This window comes from Teleopsis dalmanni, chromosome X (genome assembly GCF_002237135.1).
Source record: "Teleopsis dalmanni isolate 2A chromosome X, ASM223713v2, whole genome shotgun sequence".
NCBI lineage: Eukaryota > Metazoa > Arthropoda > Insecta > Diptera > Diopsidae > Teleopsis > Teleopsis dalmanni.
Window position 1 is genome coordinate 15626314 of NC_051848.1, and position 24270 is coordinate 15650583.

The 24270-nt window shown below is 31.1% G+C and overlaps 1 protein-coding gene across 5 annotated transcripts in view; it reads left to right on the plus strand.

Annotated features, from left to right (window-relative positions):
* LOC119662479 (CUGBP Elav-like family member 2) overlaps positions 1-24270 on the plus strand; it is a 270546-nt gene that overhangs the window by 237332 nt on the left and 8944 nt on the right. For 4 of the 5 annotated variants that reach the window (XM_038072105.1, XM_038072106.1, XM_038072108.1 and 1 more), the window contains 3 exons: positions 22518-22699; positions 22824-23121; positions 24088-24270. In XM_038072105.1, coding sequence (XP_037928033.1) covers positions 22518-22699; positions 22824-23121; positions 24088-24270 — 663 coding nt within the window. The remainder of the gene's footprint in view (positions 1-22517; positions 22700-22823; positions 23122-24087) is intronic. The other variant, XM_038072107.1, reaches the window with a different exon arrangement.

The window sequence follows — 24270 nt, forward strand, 5'->3', positions numbered from 1 at the left end:
AATCAAAATCAATAAATTCAATCAATATATATAAGTAGTAATAATGAAAAATATATATTATGTTACTCTTACAATCCACTCACGCAACTATCGTTACCTTCATTGTTATCAATCAAAAAAAAATTCTAGCCATTTCAAAAGTGCTGTCATATATCAAAAAAATGGTATGAAGCAAACTATTTACAACAGTCAGTATTGAAATCTAAACTCCTATATATGGTATAGTATTACAATTGTCTTATTGTATTTGAATAAAGTGGTTTTCATATAAAATGTTATTAAAAGTGTCAGGAATTTTACTTCTTTTTCTTCATCAGATTTGATGGCATATATTATTTAAAGCCTGTAAACATATTGTGAAGATCTTAAACGCGTAGAATAGATACGAATTTAATAGATTCATTATGACTCATCTCCCTTCTTCTCTATTATTTATCTTCACTTATTACTCCTCCTGTACATTCCTAATATTTTGAAAAATCTTTTCCTTCTAAATATTGCTTAGAGTCAAAAATTCTTTTGATTTCTTTTCTTCTAATCGATGAATTACACCATTTACATATTAGGGGAAGTTTCAGATTGACTGAAACAAAATGTTACCGCCGTTAATTATATAAATATATATTAACATATTATTATAGTCAGGCAGCTATAAAATCTTTGAACTCATCGTCCATTAACTCGAGGTTGGTACATCACAGGGACAGGGACATCACAGGCAATAAAACCAAGGAATTTTGGGCCGAAACTAATAAGAGAAGATCAGAGGAACTAATCTACCTATCTCGAACAAATCTATCTAAGATAGTTGGACGCCGTGAGGCACAATATCACGACCTGTTTGCATTGTAGACCAATGCACATTCTGTTTCAATGTCCTGCTTTCACAAGACATAGACTTTCTTACATAGGGTCTCATTTTAATTTCATTCGCTAATAGAGCAAAATTCTATTTCTATAGCTCGTGTCAGTGACTTTGTGGCAATGGAGCTCCTGGTCTCAGTGCGTCTTCGGACGGCCGCCAATACATAACATATTTTTGGTTTTTACTTTTTTGGCATTTCCTTTAAAAATTATTGGAATTCACACATTTTTTTTAAATGAATAATGTCTACATAGTTCAATCTACTGAATAAATTATATATTTTTATAAATTGTATATTTTTGGAAAAATTGGATATCTAAAAATAAGTAAACCCACCTTGAAGTTATGATATTTCAGATATCTGAATTAATTATTTTCGCATAAAGAACCCACTAAAATCATTCCAGTACTCATACGAATGTTTCATAGATGTGACGCAACATGGAGCTCTACTCCATCAAAGCAAAGCATCAATAAGCGCTGGTGACAATTGAAATGACATAATCTAACTCTTTAGATAGGTGTTTTTCCTCAATGGCTCTAGAATGAAAAAAAGGAAAGGAATTTGCTTAGAATAATTTTTGATTAAATATCGTTGCTGAATGCACTTTATCATTTTAACTTAAATGATGAAAGTAACCCCACATATTTCACCACATAGCTTCCAAATCTTTTATTTAAACGTATCCTGAATATCCTTTAAAACCGTTTTTAAATAATTCGTTTTACCGTATCCTAATATATTGCGAAAAAAATATCATTTTATTGGTATTCGGTGGCAAATTCGTTTTAAAAATTTTTTTGTTATAATTTTTAATATTATCAAATAAAAGTTGTAATAAAAGATTTTTTGGGTCAAGTAATATCCTTTGAAACGAAAATTGTAAACTGCAACCACTTAACGATTACTTCACTTTTTCAAAATGAAGTGCAAAACGATTTTGCTGCTAGAGCACAGCACAGCAGTGCTTGTACAATTGTTGCTAGGTGCTTGTAGTTCAATTGCCATTGCTGTTGCTGTTGCTGTTGCTGTCATATCGTCAACGTAATTGTTGCTGTTATGTTGTTGTGATGTTTTGTTGCAGTTACTTTATATGTGCTCAATAAATAATAATAACGAAAATTTAACACGATACGCTCGCGTTCATGTCAATTGCTTATGCACAATACATGAGTATGAATATATACTGTATGTGCTGGATGATGGAGGATCGAGGATGGGAAACAGGATATGGAATAAATTTACGAATATATTTATCCCACAAACACCACACCACTGCCTTCACATACATTACCCAACACTCACAATCAGTTTTCGAATTGTTCTGGATGATTATTTTCTGTGTTCAAAAAACAATATGCAAAATAAATGTGAAGTGGGGGCGTAACAAGTCAAGTCGAGTCGAGTTGAGTCGAGTTGAGTTAAGTCCAAAAACAAAAAATGTTCCAGCACCGACAAAACACAATTGCGATGTGTCTGTGCTGTCTAAATTGGTTGAAGGCGGGTGTGAATTTGTCAATAATGACGTAAATAGACGTTCTTTACAAGTACACTTCTACTGGACTTGTGTGTGACATATTTCATGATGCAGTGCATCATTACAACCATTTTCGAAATTCACAATAAATGCACTTTTATTGAAGAAAAAAAAACATATTTATCAAGTCAGTTGCCAGTTAAGAAAAGTTCAAATATTATGTGGATATATTGAGTAGAATTTAAAAAGTTTCTAACTCTTATCTATACATCTACCTTTTTACATGTCTTCAAACAATTTTAATATATTATTTTATCTTTGCACTTATGGTATGATCATCAAATATCGTACGTACGTCCATACTTATGGCTGGTACGCATATATCGTCTTATGAGGATAAGAATCAATAAATTCGGTGACCCATCACTGTTGTTATACACATACACACACACTTCGAAGTCCGTGAAGGCTTAAAACAAAAGTACAACAGGAAGATGTGATCTTACAATTAAAATAATCATTTTTTATATAGTAACTATAATAATTTATTATTCTTACATCTAATAAAAGAATAGATTTAAAAATCATTAAGATTTAATATATTATTAACAAAAATAGGTAAATTATCAACCGAACAACTTAAATAACAATAACAATTTAATATTATTTGTATTGTCTATGTAGGGAAAATTTCTTAATTACTAAATTAAATTATAAATTAAATATCAACAAATTATGAGTGAAAAATGTTTTCATTTTTTGCTGGGAGTGTATTCAAAATAATGTCGACTGTATTGATATATAAAAGCAAGCGACAACAAAAATTTTTGACACAAATTTTTGACAAAATTTTTTGACAAAAATTCTTGATGTGTTATACGCGCTTAATAGCAAGCGACGACAGACAGGTTGTGTAACCAAATCTTATGTGTAATAGGCATTCAATAATAATACAAATGTCAGCTGGGAAGATTATTAATTACATTTTTTTTGTTTATTTTCACGTTATTGTATTCATCGATAGCCTTAAGAAGGAAAAACAAACAATAGCGACTATTTACTGAGGAAAGAAATCACTTTTACTAAGATACTTCGCTTTGGGTAAAAATATACTAATTGCGCTTTGAATTGCTTCTCCACTCACCGATCGCATTTACCTGATCTCACGCCAGAATGTTCCGGAGAATATATAAATGGCTTCAAAAAGTGATCGACAAAATTGAAGGCTGCTTTGTACTCAAAGATAAATAATTTCGATGAATTCTATTGGACAGGCATCGGAATGTGAGAGAAGCGTTGAAATAGAAGTTGTAAATTCTAGACAGACTAAATTCTAATGACGTCTATTAGTCTTGCTGTTGCTTTACGTTTTACTCATCATACGAACTTAGTCAGTAATACGTGTATGCTAAAGTTCTGCGACGAAGCCAGAAATGCAAAAAATTGATTGCAAAAATATCGACAATTAAACTGAATTTTACGCTACTTTTATCACCGCACGCCCCCATTTCAATGGCGATATTAAATTTACTGATAAGCATCATTATGATAATGATGGAAAGCAAGGCATTTTAATAATAGCATTTTTTATACGAAAATATATGTAAGTTCATTAATGCCGTAATAACGAATTCTTATTTAAATTTACTGCGTTACGAATATCGCTTGAAACTTTTCCAGTTAATAAAATAAACATAAATAAAAATAAAAATGTAATATATAATATAAAATGTAGTAATGGGAAAATATTCGATAGGAGAATTTCATAATTTGCATATTTTTCAACTTTTTCACAATATTTCTTATATTTATTTAATGCCAAGTGCGATTTACATTCAAAGGCTTAAACATATTTATGTGTTAATTTATCAATATTTATTGATATATCTTTTGTGGGCGTAGCAGGGTGGGTTGAAGAGCACGAGTATCCTATAACTATGGATAACCAAACGAACTGCCTGAACCCAACCCTGTCGGTGACTTTATCAAATTATTTTTCATAATGTCACGAGAAAAAAGAAAAAAATTTAAATATTTTCATTTCATTTTTCTGCAATGGAGAAGAAAAATATTGTTTAAAAACCATAATAAAAAAGGGTTTTCCCCTAATAAACCAAAACCAAAAACAAATTGAAAACAAGAAGACACACACATGATGCATAAGGACACATAAGGACACATAAGGACACGTACCCTCGGCACACAAACACTTTTTTCAAAAATTTTTGGCATCAATTTTTTGTTATGGCCCGAAACGCACATAAGGCAGGGCCATAACACTTACGCATGCACACATACATACACACACAGGCACAAATTTATCGAAAAAGTTTTGGAGTTCATGGGTTAATAAATCGATGTGACATTCGGGGGCGCCAATTTTGAGCTTAGATTCGATATTGTTGCTCTCTAACAAATGAACTAAAATAAAAAAAAAAAAATAAGCGCACTAGAAAAAGGTTGCATGTCCTTAACTAGTACAGTTGCACTTACACACACATATATATATATATATATATATAAATATAGTCACATACACATCCACATCGACATATGTTAACTTGAATTTGTTTTCATCATAAATATTCATACTAAGGCAATAAAAAAGGACACGTATTCATATTTATGTTATTGGTGCGGGCGACAACTGCCATCCTAATAATCAGATTCAAACGTTAAACTATGGAAATTATTTGAAATTCTTTATATTTTTGGTGCTTTGGTGCTTCATATTTCTTGTAGGTGTACATTTGGCCTTCAAGGACCTTTTTCAATAAATAATCTAAACTGCACAAGCATAACTCCCACTCTACTCTACTCTACTCTTTTAAAGCAATCGACGGTTTCCATTTTTTATGTCGAAGTACTCCATTTTATTTACTATTACTACGCTCTCTGCTTATATTAAAAATTGTTAGTGTCTATCCAAAACACAGTGCGCATAGATGCGGGAACTATTGAACACACTAGTGGATTAACAGGACAAAGGGAAAGCGCACAGTGGGTCAGAGGATGTTGTCAATAATCCAAAAAACGTTTCATTAAGCGTTCTATTTTCGAGTTTTTTGCTTAGATTAGTAATCAAACCTATGAGCTCAAGAAATTTTCACTTATATAGGTTTTCGTTTTCTTTTATATAGGTTTTTCTTCTAATCAAGAATAGGAATACAACCAGGAATAGGAATAACAAATTGATATATCATTTTAAAAAAGAGGTTATAAAAGAGGTTATAAAAAAACTTTAGGGGTTCTGACTATCCCATCGTTCACATTCATTGGTACAATTTCAAATAAGTGTGAGTACACTTTATTTTAGTTTCATTCATTTATATATAGTTCATCGTCATCGCAAAAACTAATACCGCTGACGCCGATGATAATCTTAAGAGGGAAAAACAATCAATAATACCACCTCACTATAAAAAAAACACCTCACTATATGACAAATTGTTTAGAACAATGATAAAATTACCCAACTTGCACTTTGAATTTCTTCACCATCCACCGCATTTATCTAATCTCACGCCAGAATGTTCTGGAGAATGGAAAATGGCTTCAAAAAGTGTTCGACTAAACTTAAGGGTACAGTTAGTTTAAAAGTAATTAAATAACTACAAAAATTAAACTATTCTAAAGAAAATGATTCTTAAGAATGTCGACGACATGATATATAGTATATATGTACTTGTGCAACTGAAATTTTTCTTGATCTAATATTTGTAAGAAGTGAAACGAAACCACAATTATGTGTCTATATAATTAAACATATTCAAATTTAATAATTTCCAAAGTAAGTTTTTGATTCGAAAGACATTAACTTTTGTGAATGTTGAGACCATTCTGCCCCATTGTACTGTGTAACTCAACGAACAGTTTGTATCAACATCACGCACATACACTACCCGATTAACTTACAGGACCAGAGCCAATGCCGCTGTGATAATGGGTTTTTATGTCAGTGAACTTCCTTCCTTTATTGCATTTTATTATGTTGACGAACAAGGGAATTCTCCTGCTGTTGACGACCTCACCAGAAGCAAGCACACGAATCTATCCCAAAAAAAGTATTTTTATTAAAAAGTATTGGAATTTTCTGAAATTGACTTTATAAGATTATTAAAAACGTAACCTGCACTTTCTCTTTCGTTATTCCTCACATTTCTTTCCATATTTTTTCACCCCATAAACTTTTAATGTATGCATAACAGATGAAATTTATGCAAATCATCGTAACACTACAAGGATGTCAATTGAAGCTAAATACATAAATTGACCACTATTGAGCTCACAAAATCCATAGAAAAGACAAAAAACGTGCCATATAGTTTTAGAGGATAACAACCAACACAGCCACATTTTCCATCCGTAACTGACAGAGAAATTATGGGTCAGAACTTTATTGAGATGTGTGCCAGGGCAGTATGTGGAGCAAACAAAATTAAGGGAAGTGTTCCATCCCAAAAATAATTTATGTACCTAAATATTTACTACGAGTATTGGTTCATATTTTTTGAATACTTTCAACATTCGAGTAGCATAAAAATTTTTATTTTTCATTTTTGTAAGAGGAAAAGGAATTATATTAAAACAAAGTTTGTATAACATTTAACAGACCTCTTTCTAATAGGAAGGATTTTACCACTTAATGAAAATATTCTGTAAACACTATTTAAATCCTTTATTGTCCAATAACCGTCTGAAGTTCAGTTTGAATGGAAGTGTAAAATAATATATAAAATCAATGCCTTTTTATTTTTATAATTCCTATATAGTATATAGAAAAGACATTTCAAGCATTTAGAGTACAGAAATCAGTATACTTTTCCTTTTCTTTTTCCTTATACACACATATATATAGTGATAAGTTAAGCTAATAAATAAAACAACGAAATCTGTTCTTAATGAATTGGGAATTAAAAATGTGGATTGGTTGAACTGGTCGAAATACCTTGTTGGATAGGAGAACTGTGGATGAAGATGCAGTTAATAAAACTACCTATAATTGGGTTTTCTCACAATTCATATATAGATACGATACGCTGGCTTTTAATATATTGCAAATTTTTATTGCATGTTTTAAAAAGACATGGACTCATTTACAAAATTTTATAGAAGTCAATTAGTTTGGTATACATTTTCTTTGAGGTAGCACAATGACCCTACTATTCAGTTTTAAATGAGCTTCCTGGACTGGAGCAAACCTTATATAGACAAATATTTGTTACACTGGACTGGAAAAAGAACCAACAAAGAACCAACTCTTCTCTACAAAATGAAGTGAAGATTACTAGCTAATTATTTGACGTCACAAATTAATCTATGCTTAAACCTCAACAAGATGGAACTGTAAAAAGATACGTTGTTGGCCCCTGTCTGAACTTATACTTACCTTCTGAGACCCCCTATTGCATATTATTCTTTCTATACCATTAGAAGCTTTCAATTTTCTTAATAGTTACGCGACAAATTGATAAATTTGATCAAATAGGACATGAAGTATATTTCTTATTTAAAAAAAAAATTAAACCATAAATTGTAATATTAAATATACTTTCTCAGATTACTTCTTTATTTTTGCACTAATTATTAAAGTAAATAATTAAGCACTTTTTCCTAAATGAATTTTTTTACTTCTATCCCTACATTATTTCAAAAAAAAAAAAAGACGTTTCTCAACTCAATAAACATCATCTTGATGGTTACACTGCAAAAAACTGAAGCATTATCTCTCACGTGCTCACTCACCTGATAACCCACTCAGCGATATTTGTGAGGAAGACTGTGAACTCCATATGAGACAAGTACCGCACACAGTGCAAAAGTGACTGAGTCAATCTTGTGTGCCATTAACATTTCAGTTTCCATTTCTGCTCGGATTCCTTCACGGAATCACAAAAGCGCGAGTTATTTAAAAATGCTATAAATGAAAAATAGTACAAGTGAAAATTACAGAATCCGCTGGACAACGACGACACATAGGTATGCTTAGTTAAAGCATCAAATACCATAGTACATGATGATATCATCAAAACGAGAACAGCTTCATCCACACATTAATGGACATACAAATAGAAAGATAGACGCATTCGTATAGGCACTTTTAAGGACAGACTACACCATGCCGACTTCTCCTACATGTTAAGCAGAAAAAAAGTGTTCCAAGCCGACCTGGTGGAACATGACAGAGTGGACTAAGTGCATGTTTTACTTGCATTTGCGGAGTACATAAGTGCGGAACGTATGTATTGCGAGTTTAGAACTTAAAAGTGAATTCATTTGCATGTCGCAAATGAAAACGTTAAAATAGATTCAACCAAATAATATATTAAAGCTGTGTACGAGTACCGAAGTGCAATGGAGGGACCACGCCATGTACTTGCACGGTTTGTCTTCAATGTACACCCAGTCAAGGCAAACGGCTGTAACATTCGCCAATATGCAGGATTCAAAATGTTGCTTTATATTGCAATATGGCCAAGCAGGACCAACCAGGGATAAATGCATATTCCGTATCATCAACTGCACCACATTTCAGGCGTCGATACCAATATTTTATGTATGTAGACAAGAGACACTCTTATGTACTAGTAGCTGCGTAAATGTTATACTCATGTATGCCCAATGTGGGTGAATAGCACATAAAGTGAAAGTACACTTCACTACAAAAAAAAAAAAGAAATTGGATGATTTATCTTGAAAATGGATTTGTATTTCAATGAGGAATGATATCATCATTTTTATCACAAATGATAAAAATTGAGTCTATCTCGAACATATTCCGATTCTATGAACCAGTTGTCTCTATTTATTGGTGGTTTTCTAACATGTGTAGGTTTAAATAGGTTTATGTAACCCAAGCATATATTAAAAAAAAAATTCACACACTTACTTTTATATCCTTAACTAAATTCACGAAAACATCCTTAATGGTCATCATTAAGCAATCAAAAGATTATATTACACCAGTCCCAGCATATTGAGCAAAATTACAAAAAATATGTTAAAATCAGTTTTCTCTTTAACTTTATCGTAGAATAATACTTACCCAGTTCTCATTTAAAAAAGACGGCGCTAAGTGTGAATAATTTACAATGCAACGAAAAGAAAAAACGATCATATCAATTCTAAAAAAATAATAGTTTCTAGAAATTGAGTTAATCCAGACGTAAATACCCGAAAGTTAATGACTTCAAGTTACTATAATAAATAGTTTAACGATATTAAGCCTGATGACACCATAAACTTATTCACAAATAATAAAATCAACAAAGAAAGTAAAAATATCGGACTTATTCTTCCAGCCTTTAGAGAGACATAGAAACTAATATAAAAATTAGGCCTTTTCCAGCCTTTTCGAAAGAGTTGTGATATTTATGAAGTTTTTCTATACTTTCGTCTAAAATTCAAAGACATTACTGGATGATACTTTACTCCAGAAAAAAAACAAAGACTAATAGCTTATCACAGTTAATAGCTATTGTGTATATTTCTTATAAGAAGATCAACGTAAAAATTAATTTACTAACTTTTAATTTATTCAATCATTGTCTATTGTTCCCCCTTCTGAATTAAGAGTAGGTCTCTAAGCCCTTTTGCGTCAATAAAAAGTAATATAGAACCAACTTTACAGAATTTTTTGCCTCTTCCGTGAGAATACATATTCGCAGAAGCCTATTCCGTATGTGATTTAGCGCAGGTCATTTTAATAGTATATGTGAGGCCGATTCCTCATTCTCTTTACAGAATCTACAGTTTACAACCGTATGTATACACAGCCTCGTAAGTTGGTATTGTGGTTTACACTGCCCTGTTACGATTCCTGTGATGATTTCTAGTTTTAATTTTAATTAGTTCATACAATCCTGGTATCTCTTATTATTATAAGTACAGATAAGTGATTTAGATTGTGTTAATCGTGGTATATTATCCCAGTAATTCTTTTTATTCTGGTTCTCCTTTATTTTTATGAGAGAAAGGATTGTATATGTATATTATTTTTGGTCGTGTTCAGGTTATTTATCACCTGATTTTTCTATTCAGGTTACTTTCAAGCTGATCTGATTGTGTTTGTTACTAATGTATAAGTTACCTAGCGATGCTGCTGGGTGCATGCTTTAGATTAAGCTGTAATTCATGTTTAGTAGATGCTCTAGTGCATGTACTAAACTATTTCAATATCGGGGTGAAACACTACCAAGTCATGAACGGTCTTATATGTTATAGGACATTTGACTCATAATAACTTTAAGGCTCAAGCATTCCTTCAATTCAAAATCTATTCATTTACTTCTGGATTAAAATGAATATTGAAATTCTATAAAACTGGCTTTATTTATTTAGCTGAGTTTTTAAAAACTTCAAATAAATATTAACATTTTAAATGAACTCTAAAACTGCACTTTTCACTATTTTAACTTTATATGCACAAAAGGTAGTAGTTTCCTTGTGAAATTTATGAACTTATTCATTTATTTTTAATATTTTTAAATTGTCCTTGTGTTTTTATTATTATAAATTCATTCATTTAAATATTTAAATAAATTTCAACAGAGTATTATGCACAGCCTTTTGGCCTACATAGCAGCTGCAATGAACAGGCGGACGGACATACTCAGTATAATACTACCAATATAATCGATGCTCAATTAAATTTTCATAAATAAACCACAGAAATTAGATTAAATTTCCCGATGACTTACTTTGTGTGGTATTAAGGACCAATAATTGCGCAATAATAATAATTTTTGTAATTCAGCGTCAACAAAATAAACAAATTTTAAATTAAAATAATACTCTATTAAAATTGTCATGAATTTTGTTTTGAAAATAAAAAAAAATTAAAATAAATTTAAAATTAAATTAGCAATTAAAAATGAAATGATAACAAAAAAATTGCACCAAACAAAAAGGAATTAAAAAAAGCTATCGAAATCCATATTCCTTTGATGCTTTTTTTTTTGTGAAGTACGTTTATATATACTCGTATTATAAATACTACATAAAAACTTTACTATTCGTACTCTTACTGGACGTACATATATTTACCTTAACGGATAAAGAATGAAAAGCAACTTCGAAGTCGGCGTATAGTACTTATATCTCTACTTTCATTAAATGCATGAAATAAGAAATTCTTCCAACGTATTTTAAGTAAATATATTCCCTATTCTGACATCGTGATATTTCTCGTCCCTACTACCGCGATATTCCAAGTAATCTTCAAGCTAAACCGTTCCTACAGTTATGGCAAGGTGTCCTTCTTCAACAGAATAGAGTTAAGCTTGCTGGTAGGATATTTAACGGGTCACCATGGACTGCGTTATCATCTCAATAAAATGGGTCTGTTCTAAGAGATAGATTGTCGACTCTGCTTAGAAACAGACGAGACTTCGATCCACATTCTCTGTGACTGCTCAGTCTTGATCTGGCCCAGCAGGATGTCATTGACATCTGACGTTAGGATGGCCTCAACGGCTTATATTGTTGCTTTCATTCGGAAGGCAGAAGTCACCATTCGGAAGGCACAAAAGATCAACCATGGTCGCAGTGCTCCGCTCCATTGGGAGCAATTGACAATAGCCTTAAAGCAGTCAATGTCTCCTACGAACTACTTTCTCAAATCAAATGTAACTGTAGTTTCAATTCGCGTTCATGCTAGGCTAGGTCAGCCGCACCGCACCATCACATGAGAAGATCTTATTGATTAATATACAAGGAACCAACACCAGAGATGATGACGAATAATTAGATGTAAGACCTAAACCCGCTCGATTCTGAAATCACTTTTTGCATGTGGTCGTTTCATTTGGATAACTGCCTTATATTTTTATTCAAGACAGTAGCATCAAATGTTATCGGGTTTCTGCTAAATTAAAATATAAGTAGAACTACATTTTCACGATTTACTAAGTCTAAAATAAAAAACGACGATTGCAGTTTCCTACCCACCCGTGCAATATGAAATAGGTATATATTCAACCCGGGTACATTGGTTACTGGTTGCTGGTTGCTGGTTGCTTCTATCTACATACGGGTACTACGAGGCAGAAACTTTATGTGATTGAATTATTCCAGTAATTAATAGCACATGAAACAATACAAGTAAGTTGCTAAGAAATAACAAGGAGCAAGGACAACAAGCCATTAAATAATCAAATATCGCATTTAAATAACAGTTTTTGCTCGCCACTGGCCAAATGCAATAATGGAATTTATATCATTTTATTTACTAAATTATGCAACAATTGCCAATAACCAAATTATATTTTATGCGTTGTTGTATCATCAACAACAGGACAGCACACCAGCAACTGGAGCACCGGGCCCAACACCAGGACCAGCAGCAAGACCAGCACAAGAAGCGACAACTAGTAGTTGTTTGCTGTAACGAGAGCAGTCAACGGATTTATCGCAACTCGTCCATGTGAGCATGTGAATGTGAATGTAGTCGAAAATGTTTATATTATTAAAGCAAATTATCGTCAATGAAATACGTACAACACATCCGAGCAGTGGACGAGGGAGGAATCGCCGCTCTGCGCTTCTACGCCTGTTTGTCCAACTGAATTATTGGTTGGTTGGTTGGTTGGTTGGCTGATTGAACGGTCTATTGGTCCATGTATGGCTTACGTACGTGCGGCTTGCACTCCATTGCGGTAGAGCTGACATCACTGAGTGCATTGCATAAACTAAAAATGAAACAAAAAGAAATCACTGACAAAGTGTAATACCTATTCTTTATGCAAAATTTGTTGCACATTAATATGTGGCATCAATTTTTAATTATACTAAAACTGCATTGCACTGAACACTGCATTGCTAGCTAATAGTTGCTGTTGTTGTTGCTGAACTCTAACTACAGATAGATTGAATACAGCAGCAACCAACAGCAGCAGCAGCAACCAAGCCATAGACCAAAACTAAAATAATAATTAGGTTTGGTTTTTGTCGAGTGCAGCGATTTGTAAAATTTGCAATTCTAAAGACAAATACAAAATTTCTAAATAAATATAATATTAGCAGCAAATAATGATTTAAACAACAAGAACAACAGCAGCAACACCAACACCAACAACAACAGCAACATAAATAAATATTACATTGCGACAACAACAAAAAACCGAGCACAAATCAATTTAAAAGCACGTCAAATTATAATTTTGCTAAAAATTAATTTGATGACATATTCTGAATATTTGATTTTAATTACTAAATGCACTAAGCATTTTTATAATAACCGAATATATTGGAACCGAGTCCTTCACAATCAATTGCGTTATTCAACTAAATGGATTTAAAACTGACGGAGCGCGGAATATAATAACGTGGATGGGATCGAAGAAAATTAAAATAATTCTAAACCCGGAATCAGGAACTTTGCTACCGTGCTACTCTACTGTAGTAGAGTTATGGATTAAATGATTTCAGTTTTATATACGAAATGTCAAAGGTCTACAATGTCAAGATGTACAATGTTAACAGGTGCAGAGCTGATATTTAAACACTCTTCAGAACGTTCCTGATCACAATAAATAACCTTTCAGGAAGTGACTTTACTCTATCGTAAATTAAATTTCAATCAAGTTAATTTCTATTCTCCGAAGGAACAATTAAATTTCAATGTTTTAGTGAAGATTTGTCTTATAAGGCATTAGGCATCTACCTATATAATTCGTATGTGGTGAAACATAAATCATAAGCCACAAGACATTCAAAAAATATTCAGTTCATATATATATATGTATATATTAGAAATTTGTTTTACTAAAGAAATTGTTTCCTTTTATTTTTCAATTGCATATTTAATAAACTTCTTCGAGTTCTGTCAAGTATTCAACAGACGTGATCATAAAGTATTTTTGGTTTATCTGTGCTGGTATTGATAAAAACACAGATTAACGTATAAAAATTCTAAGCCAATGTTTTGATTAATTTTCTTTAATCAAATATACAATTTATGGTTTTTGTGGTAATGCATCTCTTTACTATTTTTAAAACAAACGCATAAACAACAGCTATATACTAGCTATAAACTATTGTTATTATATAAATGCTTTTTATCATTCACTAATAATTATTTTCAATTACTCTTTTACACTATTCATATTATTAGGGTTTTTTGGTTATCGAACCTGGAGTAAAAATCTTCTAAAGATACAATTGCCTACGAACTAAAAAGTTCCCGTAGGTTGAGTTCTCAGCTCAAAACCCTAGAAATTCCTGCAGTACGACCAGTTGAAGTATTCCTTCACAGGACAGGTTAGAAGAGCACTTGGTGTGCTTTCACTCTAATTGTGTACCAAGTATTTCGTCCGCTTTAACATGTTTATTGTTCTAGAGATTATGCATTTGTAAGGGCTCCACTCTTCAAGGCTTGCCAACATCTGCATTATATTAGGTTAACATAAATTAACACTTAAGAGCAAGTGTTTAATTTTATGAACTTTATGGTATATTCCATAATAGTCTTTGAAACAAAGTCCGGTGTTATGTATCTATTCAAAATTGTTTGAAGAAGTATTTATAAACCAAAGTCAACAGAATGGTTAAAGGGGTTAAAAATGAGTTAATTAAAATCTTGAAAACTGATGTTTAAAAAAGTAATAAAAATTTAAATTGAATTGCTGCTTTTGTCAATTTTTCAACAAATTTACTGAAACTTAAGTTTGCAATTATTCGAAAAGATATGACTTCAATAAAGCAACATTGAATCCAAAGCCAATATTTGCTCTTAATCGTACGAACATAAGTAAAACTTTTATCGAAAATTGTGCTAATCTCGTTTTTGGAGCACTAAAAGAACATGCAAATTGTTATTCCCAGATTTCTGCATCCTGAACCTCGAACCCTAATCCCTGGACCCATACCAACAGAAACGCAAAAACAATTCGCCATTTATTGGCAATTTTGAAATTATATGAAAAGGCACTTTACAAAAGCATTTAATGGCCTTTCAGATAACAACTTTGCTGGGTCGCTCTGCTTTGCTTTTATGTACTTAAAATTTATTAAGAAATTTATGAAATTATAGATATAAAAAAAACAAAAAAGAAATCGAGTTTCTGTGTATTGGAAAATTTGAAGTTTGCGAAAGTGGAGCATTTTATATGCAATTAGTATGTAAATTGATGTTAGTTTATGCCCAACATATTGTGATAAAAATTGAATGCTTATGCAAACGCAGACTCTGGCTAACAGTCGAGCAGTCGAGCAACCGGAACGCAATCTCTCCAGCTTCACTTTGCAGTTTCCAGTAGCTAGTGTGTCTACAGAGCTACCAAGTGTTGCTGCTTCTACTTCAGTTGGTACTTAACTGAGCACTGACTTGACTTGTCTCGCGCTATAGAAATTATTTGAAAAAGTCAATGTTGCAGCAAAAGCAACAATGGCAACAATGGCAACAGAAAAGAGTAGCTTCGTCAGTCGGCAACCGGCAGCCAGCAGCCAGCAGCCAGCAGCAAGGTTTAAGTCTAAACGAAATGATAAAGTGAAAGAAAATCTGCTACACAAAATGATATAAAATTCACATTTAGCTCATTTTAAATTAGATTTTCATTTTAATGCCACTCCTAGTGCCACAACCATTTGCAACTGATGCTGTTGCTGCCGCACGCCCGCCCACTTTATATTTAAGTACTCCGCAAAACAGCAGTTATCTAAGCTACGCTGAGGGGGCACGATTTCTGTATGTAATATGCCGCAATGACTGACGCTATGCCTACTGTGAGGCGAGCAACCGACAGCCACCAAACCAACCAGCGAGCACCGAACCAAGTAAATGGCAGTAAAAGTGTTGCAAAGCGCGCATCCTTGAATCCTTGAATCGGTGAATCGTTGAATCGTTGAATCCTTTTAAATTTTTTCTCTGCTTCACTTTTGCTTTTCTGGCTTTTTTTGCTTTTTTGTTGTATATATTTTTTTATTATCGTTTTAATTTTTCTTGAATTAAATTTTAAAATTTATATGCAAAAATCTCACTTAATTTCCGGTACTGCTGAATTAAATTTAATAATGAATGCGTTTTTTATTTCCGCTTTCGCCATTATAAATCTACAAAAAACGAATTAAATTTTGGTGTATTTATTATGCAAAAGTATGTGTCTGGCGGCTGGTATGTGGGTGGAAATGTCGATGCGGGCCACCGATTCTAGTACACTCCTGTGTCCTGCAACTATGTATCTTTAAATTTGTAATAAAATTTACCCGCACAAATAATAACAAATTTAATAACAATAAATTTTTCATTTAAACGACAACGCAACGCATCGCAACGCAACGCAACGCATCATTACAATTATGTTGTTTGTTGTTGTTGCTGTTGTTGCTGTTGCTGGTTGTTATTGCATCTGGTAGCTCATGTTGTCGAAAATTTTGATTAGATTATGTGTGTAAAAACTTGCATAAATATGTGAAGAACTGACTCGGGTACCGGCTAGGTTACCGAAATGTTTAACAATGGAAACAGCGGTAACAGTGACGCCAACAACGCTTGTCACAGCAACAGCTATGCAGCAATTGCAATGATCTCAATACTCCCACAGCACGGAACATGTATTGAAAATTGTTTAATAGAAGCGAATTTTCGGTTGCACCAGCCCAGCATTTTAAATGGTGTCCACGTTAACATACTGCACTTCACTGACTGCATGTCGGTTGTCGTTGTTGCATGCACCGAAACTAAGCTGGAACATTGTAACAGGAACTGCAGGAGGTAACCAGTATACATGGAAAATAATGTTAAACAATGTTCGCAACAAAATAAGTCCATTAAACAAAACTAAAAAACAAAAATAGATACTAAGAAAAATGCAAACACACAATAGTAAATAATTTGAAATTATTTATCTGTCGGAATCATATGCAGGTTCATGGAATCAAGGAACCAATTTTTAAAGCTGAACTTAAACAATAAAAATTATATTGCTGCAGCTAGTCTTGTCCTCACCAATGCTTATAACAGTTACATTTTTTAGAAATGATGTATGTATGAGGGTAAGAATCGACGGACGAAAAAGGCCCCAAGTCGTTGGTGGTCTATTTCGGCGCTATCCCAACATCCCACAATATATATATATATATATATATGTTCAATGACAACATTTACATGCATACTGATATCTGTACTGATATATAAAGTTAGATATAGATATGAGATATAAATAAGATATAGACAATAGATGAAGATGTTGATATAGATAAGATATAAAGTAAGTAACAAATAAATGAAGTCACTAAATTTAATATATCCAAATATATTGACTTTTATGAGATACTTTTGTGACTCGAAATAGCGTTGTACAAATGCAGATTGTCAGGTGGCAGGAACCTGATCTGTGCTTAAGATCTAAACTAAATCTTCACCAATAATAGAATAATAGTACATTAGTACATTATTCCGTCAAACAAAATCGCAAAATTCTACTCTTCATTCTCTATTCATCTCCGACATGACTGAGGCCGCTAGTGTTGGTGGATTATAAGAAGAACAATAATCTACATTTGAGTTCCATTACCTAAATGCCCTAAATAATTCAAAACTCTGTTTCATATTAAATTTAAATACTTATTTTATTTCCAAAATTTATTCCTAACAAAACCCATAAAATATCGCAAAATTGTATTGTTGAATTGAAAGTGCTCCATATCCTGACAATAAAAATGAATGAACGTAAAAAAGAATAATAAAGAGTAAGGAAAGAAGAAGTGTTTTTCGAAACTGTGGCATCATGAAAAAAGTGAATATGGTATATGTATATGGAGGGCGTCTGCAAGGGGAGCAATGCCAAAGGAAAGGAATATTCTGCAGTACCCATGCGATTGTGGATGCGATTGTGAATGTAATTCATGCATTCATGACACATGCACATACAAATGTTGCCACTAATGATGTTGTGCTTTCGGTTGATGTTGCCATACTTTGTTTGCTGCTTTCGCTTACTTGTTGGCATCACTGCCAAATTCAATGAATTTTAAATTTATCTGCTTTGCACCCTGCAACCGGCAACCAGCAACCTGCAACCTGTACGCTGTGCCGCCGCCCTTGCCCGGACATTTAACGTTCTGTATAATGTATCTTTCGCAGCTGAAAAATAAAAATAAAGGAGAAAGAAACATAAGATAAAAATACAAATTTCAACATAAAGAAGTATAAACGTATAATATGTAAAAGTAACTTACGATTTATTCTTCTACGCCAACACGTTTTGTATTGGCGTTTATGTGGGTGAGTGGGTTGCCAGTTTAGTTGGCTGAATGGTTGGCTTGACTGGCTGGTTTCTTGATTGGATGATTAGATTGGGGAACGTCATGCATTATTTTTATTATTATTATTATTATTATTTCGAAAAGCATACAAGAAAATCGATGATGCAAGTGTTTTCAAGCGGAAGTTGCAACAAAACTGAAAATACATATAAATTAGTTTTAAAATATATTTATGTTTTTCATATGAAAAGCGGAAGGAAGCTTATATTTTGTTGTGGTAAATGCATTTGAATGCATTGACAATATATGGTATGTAAGTCACTTCCACGGATATTACAGCTATTTTGAATATTTTGTTCCATATTTTTTTAAATAGAGAATCACGTAAATAGTTTTGAAAAGGAATTGATTATTAGTTTTTTCATCGCAATTAAATTACAGTCTTATTTTTATAATGTTCATATATATTACAAACATTATTTTATATGATTACTCGAATGGAGGTTGTATGCTTTATGAAGATTTCGAAAAGTTTAAAATAGTACTTCAAAATATTCAAATATTTATACGTTCGGATACTTTCGAATATTATAGTTATCGAGTTCCTCAAACATCAGATCTCCTCTATGTTTTATATTATTTCCGTATTGTTTTATACAAATCCCTATTATTCGAACATAATATTCGAACATATTCGAGCGATTTGGAATTGATCTCAGCAAAAGCATAGCCTAACAATAAAACCTTTGAAGCCTATAATAGCTGAAATCTATATGAAATAATATTTTGAAAATAACATATACTATCAAACTACTAAAGAAAAAATGTAGATTATCCACAGATTCCAATTCTTCCAATAATATAACTAGGAAAATTTTTTTTTTTAATCAATAGTAGATTTTCCCCATAGTGCCACGAGTTGAAGTATAGAGTTATGAAAAAAGTTGATATTATTTATACATATATAACTTAGATTTTATTTATTTTGAACCGAAGTGATATGTATGTATGTATATATATCCATCTTCATAGTTTTTATAAATGTGCTCAAACGACATTATAGAAATTAAAACTATAATGCATCAGTAATAATATCCCAAAATATAATAAATTTTGGGAGTATAACACTAATCCAGACCTTGTGTTGCTTCTGTCATAAAAGCTGACTTGATATTTCAAAATAATGGATCGCTACATGTCCATTTTAGATGGAAAACTTGTTGATAAATGGGGTTCGACAAGTACTCATTTACTTAACAATTAAAGAATTAAAATGAACTCTGCAAGCATAACATGAATTAGTAGAACCACGACCAATTGTTAATCTTCATTACCCCCACCTGATGAATACAAACCTATTCAATCCAATGATATGCTGGACCATATAGATTGTGCCCTATAACATGTGCTCGTAAAGAAATTTTCAAGGGTATGTTTACATTTGTTGCATGGCTTCTACTGAATATTATTTTATTTGAACTTTGCATCTCTTCATGTTGTCTCTTATATTTTTTTCAGGAGTACATACTATACATATATATGTATGTATGTATAGTCTTGATCAGCTCGTTGGGACGACTTAATTATTAATATTCAAAAAAAATTTGGTAGAAAATGTATGTACATATACATACATACATATGTGCATATATTTATATTTGTGTACCATCGCTTATATTTGTATGTACATAGATATGGATATGCATATAATGTAAAATTTAAAACCAAATCCAGGTGTTTATTATACAAAAAAATCTGTAATCAACTATTACCGTTATGATTTCTCATTTAAGGCAATAGTCAGCCGGTAATTTTGAATAGCAGAAAGAACTGTGTCGCCAAGTCTCAAATGACATAGAAAAAGAGTATAAAGCGAAACAAATATTTTTCTCTAGCAATTAATTCTCTTCTCTTTAAGAAATTAGTCGAATTCGCCGCAATTTATGTGTCTGTGCTCACATCCATATTCTTGACATCTTGAACAGCATTCATACCCTGTTGACACCAAAAAATAGTGACCCTTACATTTTAAATTAATTTGGTATTATGTAGGACACTTATGGCCGAACATTTGTTTTGTTACTTTGTAGTTCTGTGAGAGCAGTTATATGATAAATTTTTATAAAAAAATTTTCTCTTTTCACCTCATATGAATGTGACAGAAATATATAAGAACAATACATTAATGTACTATGAAATTAATATATATCGTCTATACGGCATTCCAACGCGATTATGTCCAATTGAATTTTAAAACAAATCCGAATGAAGTGAAATTATAAGTGTTTTAATCCCAAATATATCCTTAAGAGTATGATGAAAATTTGGCAATACTCGAAACAGCTGTATGGTCAGACAACACTTCAGTTAATTAATATACTATAAAAAGAATTGTTGTTATTGTAGTTTACCACAACAAAAATTGCGAAACTTCTCTATCAAGTGCAATAGTTTCTACTAAGAAAAGTAGACGCTACCGTTATAACTGACGTTATAAATTAAATGAAATTACAATTTAAATAAGTGTTAATTTAATATAATATAATTAATAGAGACTTCATCCCTTATTCAGTGATATAGACAAATTTGTCAAAAAAAAAACTCAACCACCTAGTATTTTTCACCACACTATGGTGAAAAGTTTTTGTACACAAAAATCAAAAGCAGTGTGTTGACCAGATATTATATTATATCATTTATATTATATTTATATCATACTTTTATTTTTTTAAATTCATTACTAGCTATTTATAATTTTTTTACGCATATAAATAACAACAGAAGAGGCTTTGTCAAGAGTATTTGCGATCTTGACAATTTATCCAGAAAATTGATCTTCCTCCTCTTGAAGAAGATTCACCCTTCTGTAGGGTGAATAATTATCAATACTTGACACATATGTCAAGTTCACAGAGTAGGTCCGTTAATGTGACATGGTCCATCATAATTTCTTCATGTTTATGTGTAGTGGCGATATATTGTGTGAATATTATTAATATATTCATTAAATTGGATTGGTTATTAATTGAACTCTTAATGAATATAACTCACATATAAGCTAATGTTTGAAATACAAGTTCCGCCAAGAAGAGTGTTTTTATTATAAATATTTTTTATATATTATACAATAAACCAATTTCTGTTTATATATAAAAAATCATATCATGCCAGCAATATTTTTGTATATGGCAATGATGGTTTACTAATTCGCCGCTCTCTCACAAAAAAATGATATTTGCTTCTGGAAAAAAAGTCGGTGCAAATCTCACTGTTCGTTTAGCTTTCAGAAGTGACGGTGGTAGTTAATGTTGCGAAGTTAGTTTAAATTTAAGTCTTGGCGGCTTGGTTCAAGTACTTACTTAACACGTAGTGAAAAAGATAATGGATCAAAAACTTATAACAAACTCTTTCGTTGATAATATCAAACAATCGCCTACTTTTCTTTTGCAACCAATAATACAATTAGGTTTAAGTGAATCGGGTAAGGTGACGATTGCAACTACTGCCGGTTAGAATATGGAGAGTGTGTCGTACATAGTTTAAAAAAGAAATATATATATCAATATATATATATATATATATATATGTAAATTAAAATATTGTTGTTTAAGTTATTTTTCCAATTTCAAGAAACATTAAGAACACTAAATTTTATGCCATAAAATAAATTTTTCATCAAATTTGCTTCCCTTCCCTCTGATTATAAGCATCTCTACACCATTTCAATAGATAAAATTGCATTCACATTTAAGTAAATTAATTCCATAAATAATAATAAGTAATAAACTGTATAAGTAATAAGTAATAAACTATATATTTTTAAGCCTATCTATTCTTATTTCTATCTATACATAGATATATCTGAGAATCTATAGATGTAGATATTGGGGAAATCAACCCATATATTATTATGTAGCTGTAGCTGCTGATGTGCCATTTTACTATTTAAAGTGTTTTGCTTATATTTTCAGAACGTAAACTGTTTGTGGGTATGCTCAATAAGAAGTTGACCGAGAACGACGTACGCAAATTGTTTGAAGTTCACGGCGCTATAGAGGAGTGCACAGTACTTAGAGATCAGAACGGTGTGAGCAAAGGTTGCGCATTCGTAACGTTCGCTACAAAGCACGCAGCTGTATCGGCGATAAAAGTAGTAATGCCATTTTTTTATTTTAATAATTAAACATACTTCTATTAAAAACAATTTAAATATTTATATATTCTTGCATGCTCTTATAAGCATTCTTCTTGGCTATTATATATATTTCTTATTTTAGACTTTGAATCAAAACAAAACTATGGAAGGCTGCTCTTCTCCATTAGTTGTTAAATTTGCTGATACCCAGAAGGAGAAAGAACAGAAAAAGATTCAACAAATGCAAGCAAACCTTTGGAATTTGGCGACCAATATCAACATACCACTGGGTCAAACACCCACTACGGTTTCGACGCCTATGCTGCCAAATCCACCTCAACAAGCAAGTCCAGTCCTGGGGGCTGACGCAATAACGCCATCCTCGTTACAATTGTTGCAGCAATTGCAGGCTGTTGGATTGCAGCAACAATTTTTACAAGGTACATATGCTCTTATTAAATAATATATACATATTTTTTTATTTTACATTATAATTTTTTTTTTTGTATTTTATTTTATAATTTTTTTTTTTGATATATTATTTTATAATTTTTTTTTTGATATATTATTTTATAATTTTTATTTTTTTGGTATTTTATTTTATAATTTTTTTTTTTTTGGTGTTTTATTTTATATTTTTCTTTTTTTGGTATTTTATTTTATATTTTTGCTTTTTTATTTTATATTTTTTTTGTTTTGTATTTTATTTTATAATTTTGTTTTTATATTTTATTTTATTTTATATTTTTTTGTATTTAAAGTTATATTTTTTTTGTTTTTAATTTTATATTTTTTTTGTATTTAATTTTATATTTTTTTTGTATTTAATTTTATATTTTTTTTTGTATTTTATTTTATAATTTTTTTTTTGTATTTTATTTTATAATTTTTTTTTTATATTTTATTTTATATTTCTTTTTTGTATTTTATTTTATATTTTTTTTTTGTATTTTATTATTTTTTATAATTTTTATTTTTTTTTGTATTTTATTTTATAATTTTTATTATAATTATATTTTTTTTGTATTTTATTTATAATTTTTATTATAATTATAATTTTTTTTTGTATTTTATTTTATAATTTTTATAAATTATATTTTTTTTTGTATTTTATTTTATAATTTTATTATAAATTATTATTTTTTTTTTTGGTATTTTATTTTATATTTTTATTTTTTGGCATTTTATTTTATAATTTTTTTTTGGTATTTTGTTTTAAAATTCTTTTTTTTTTGTATATTATTTTATAGATTTTATTTTTTTATTATATAAATATTACTTTATCTTATTTTACAAATATTTTTTTATTTTATTTTGTGTTTTTTATATATTTGTATGTACTAATTGAATATTTTTAAGCGTGTTGTGTGGTGTAATTTTCTTATTATAAAATGTTCTTCGTGTAGGATTGAGTGCTCAAACCAGTACAACCGATGCTGCTACTGCAGCTGCTGCTGCAGCGGGATTGTTGCCAGCAATGAGTGTTCAAAGTTTGGCTGCACTCGCGGCATTCTCATCTAATCCAGCTTTAGCTGGGTCTGCAGCAAATCCTAGTGGTGCGCAATTGACGAACACGGCTGCTTTACTAT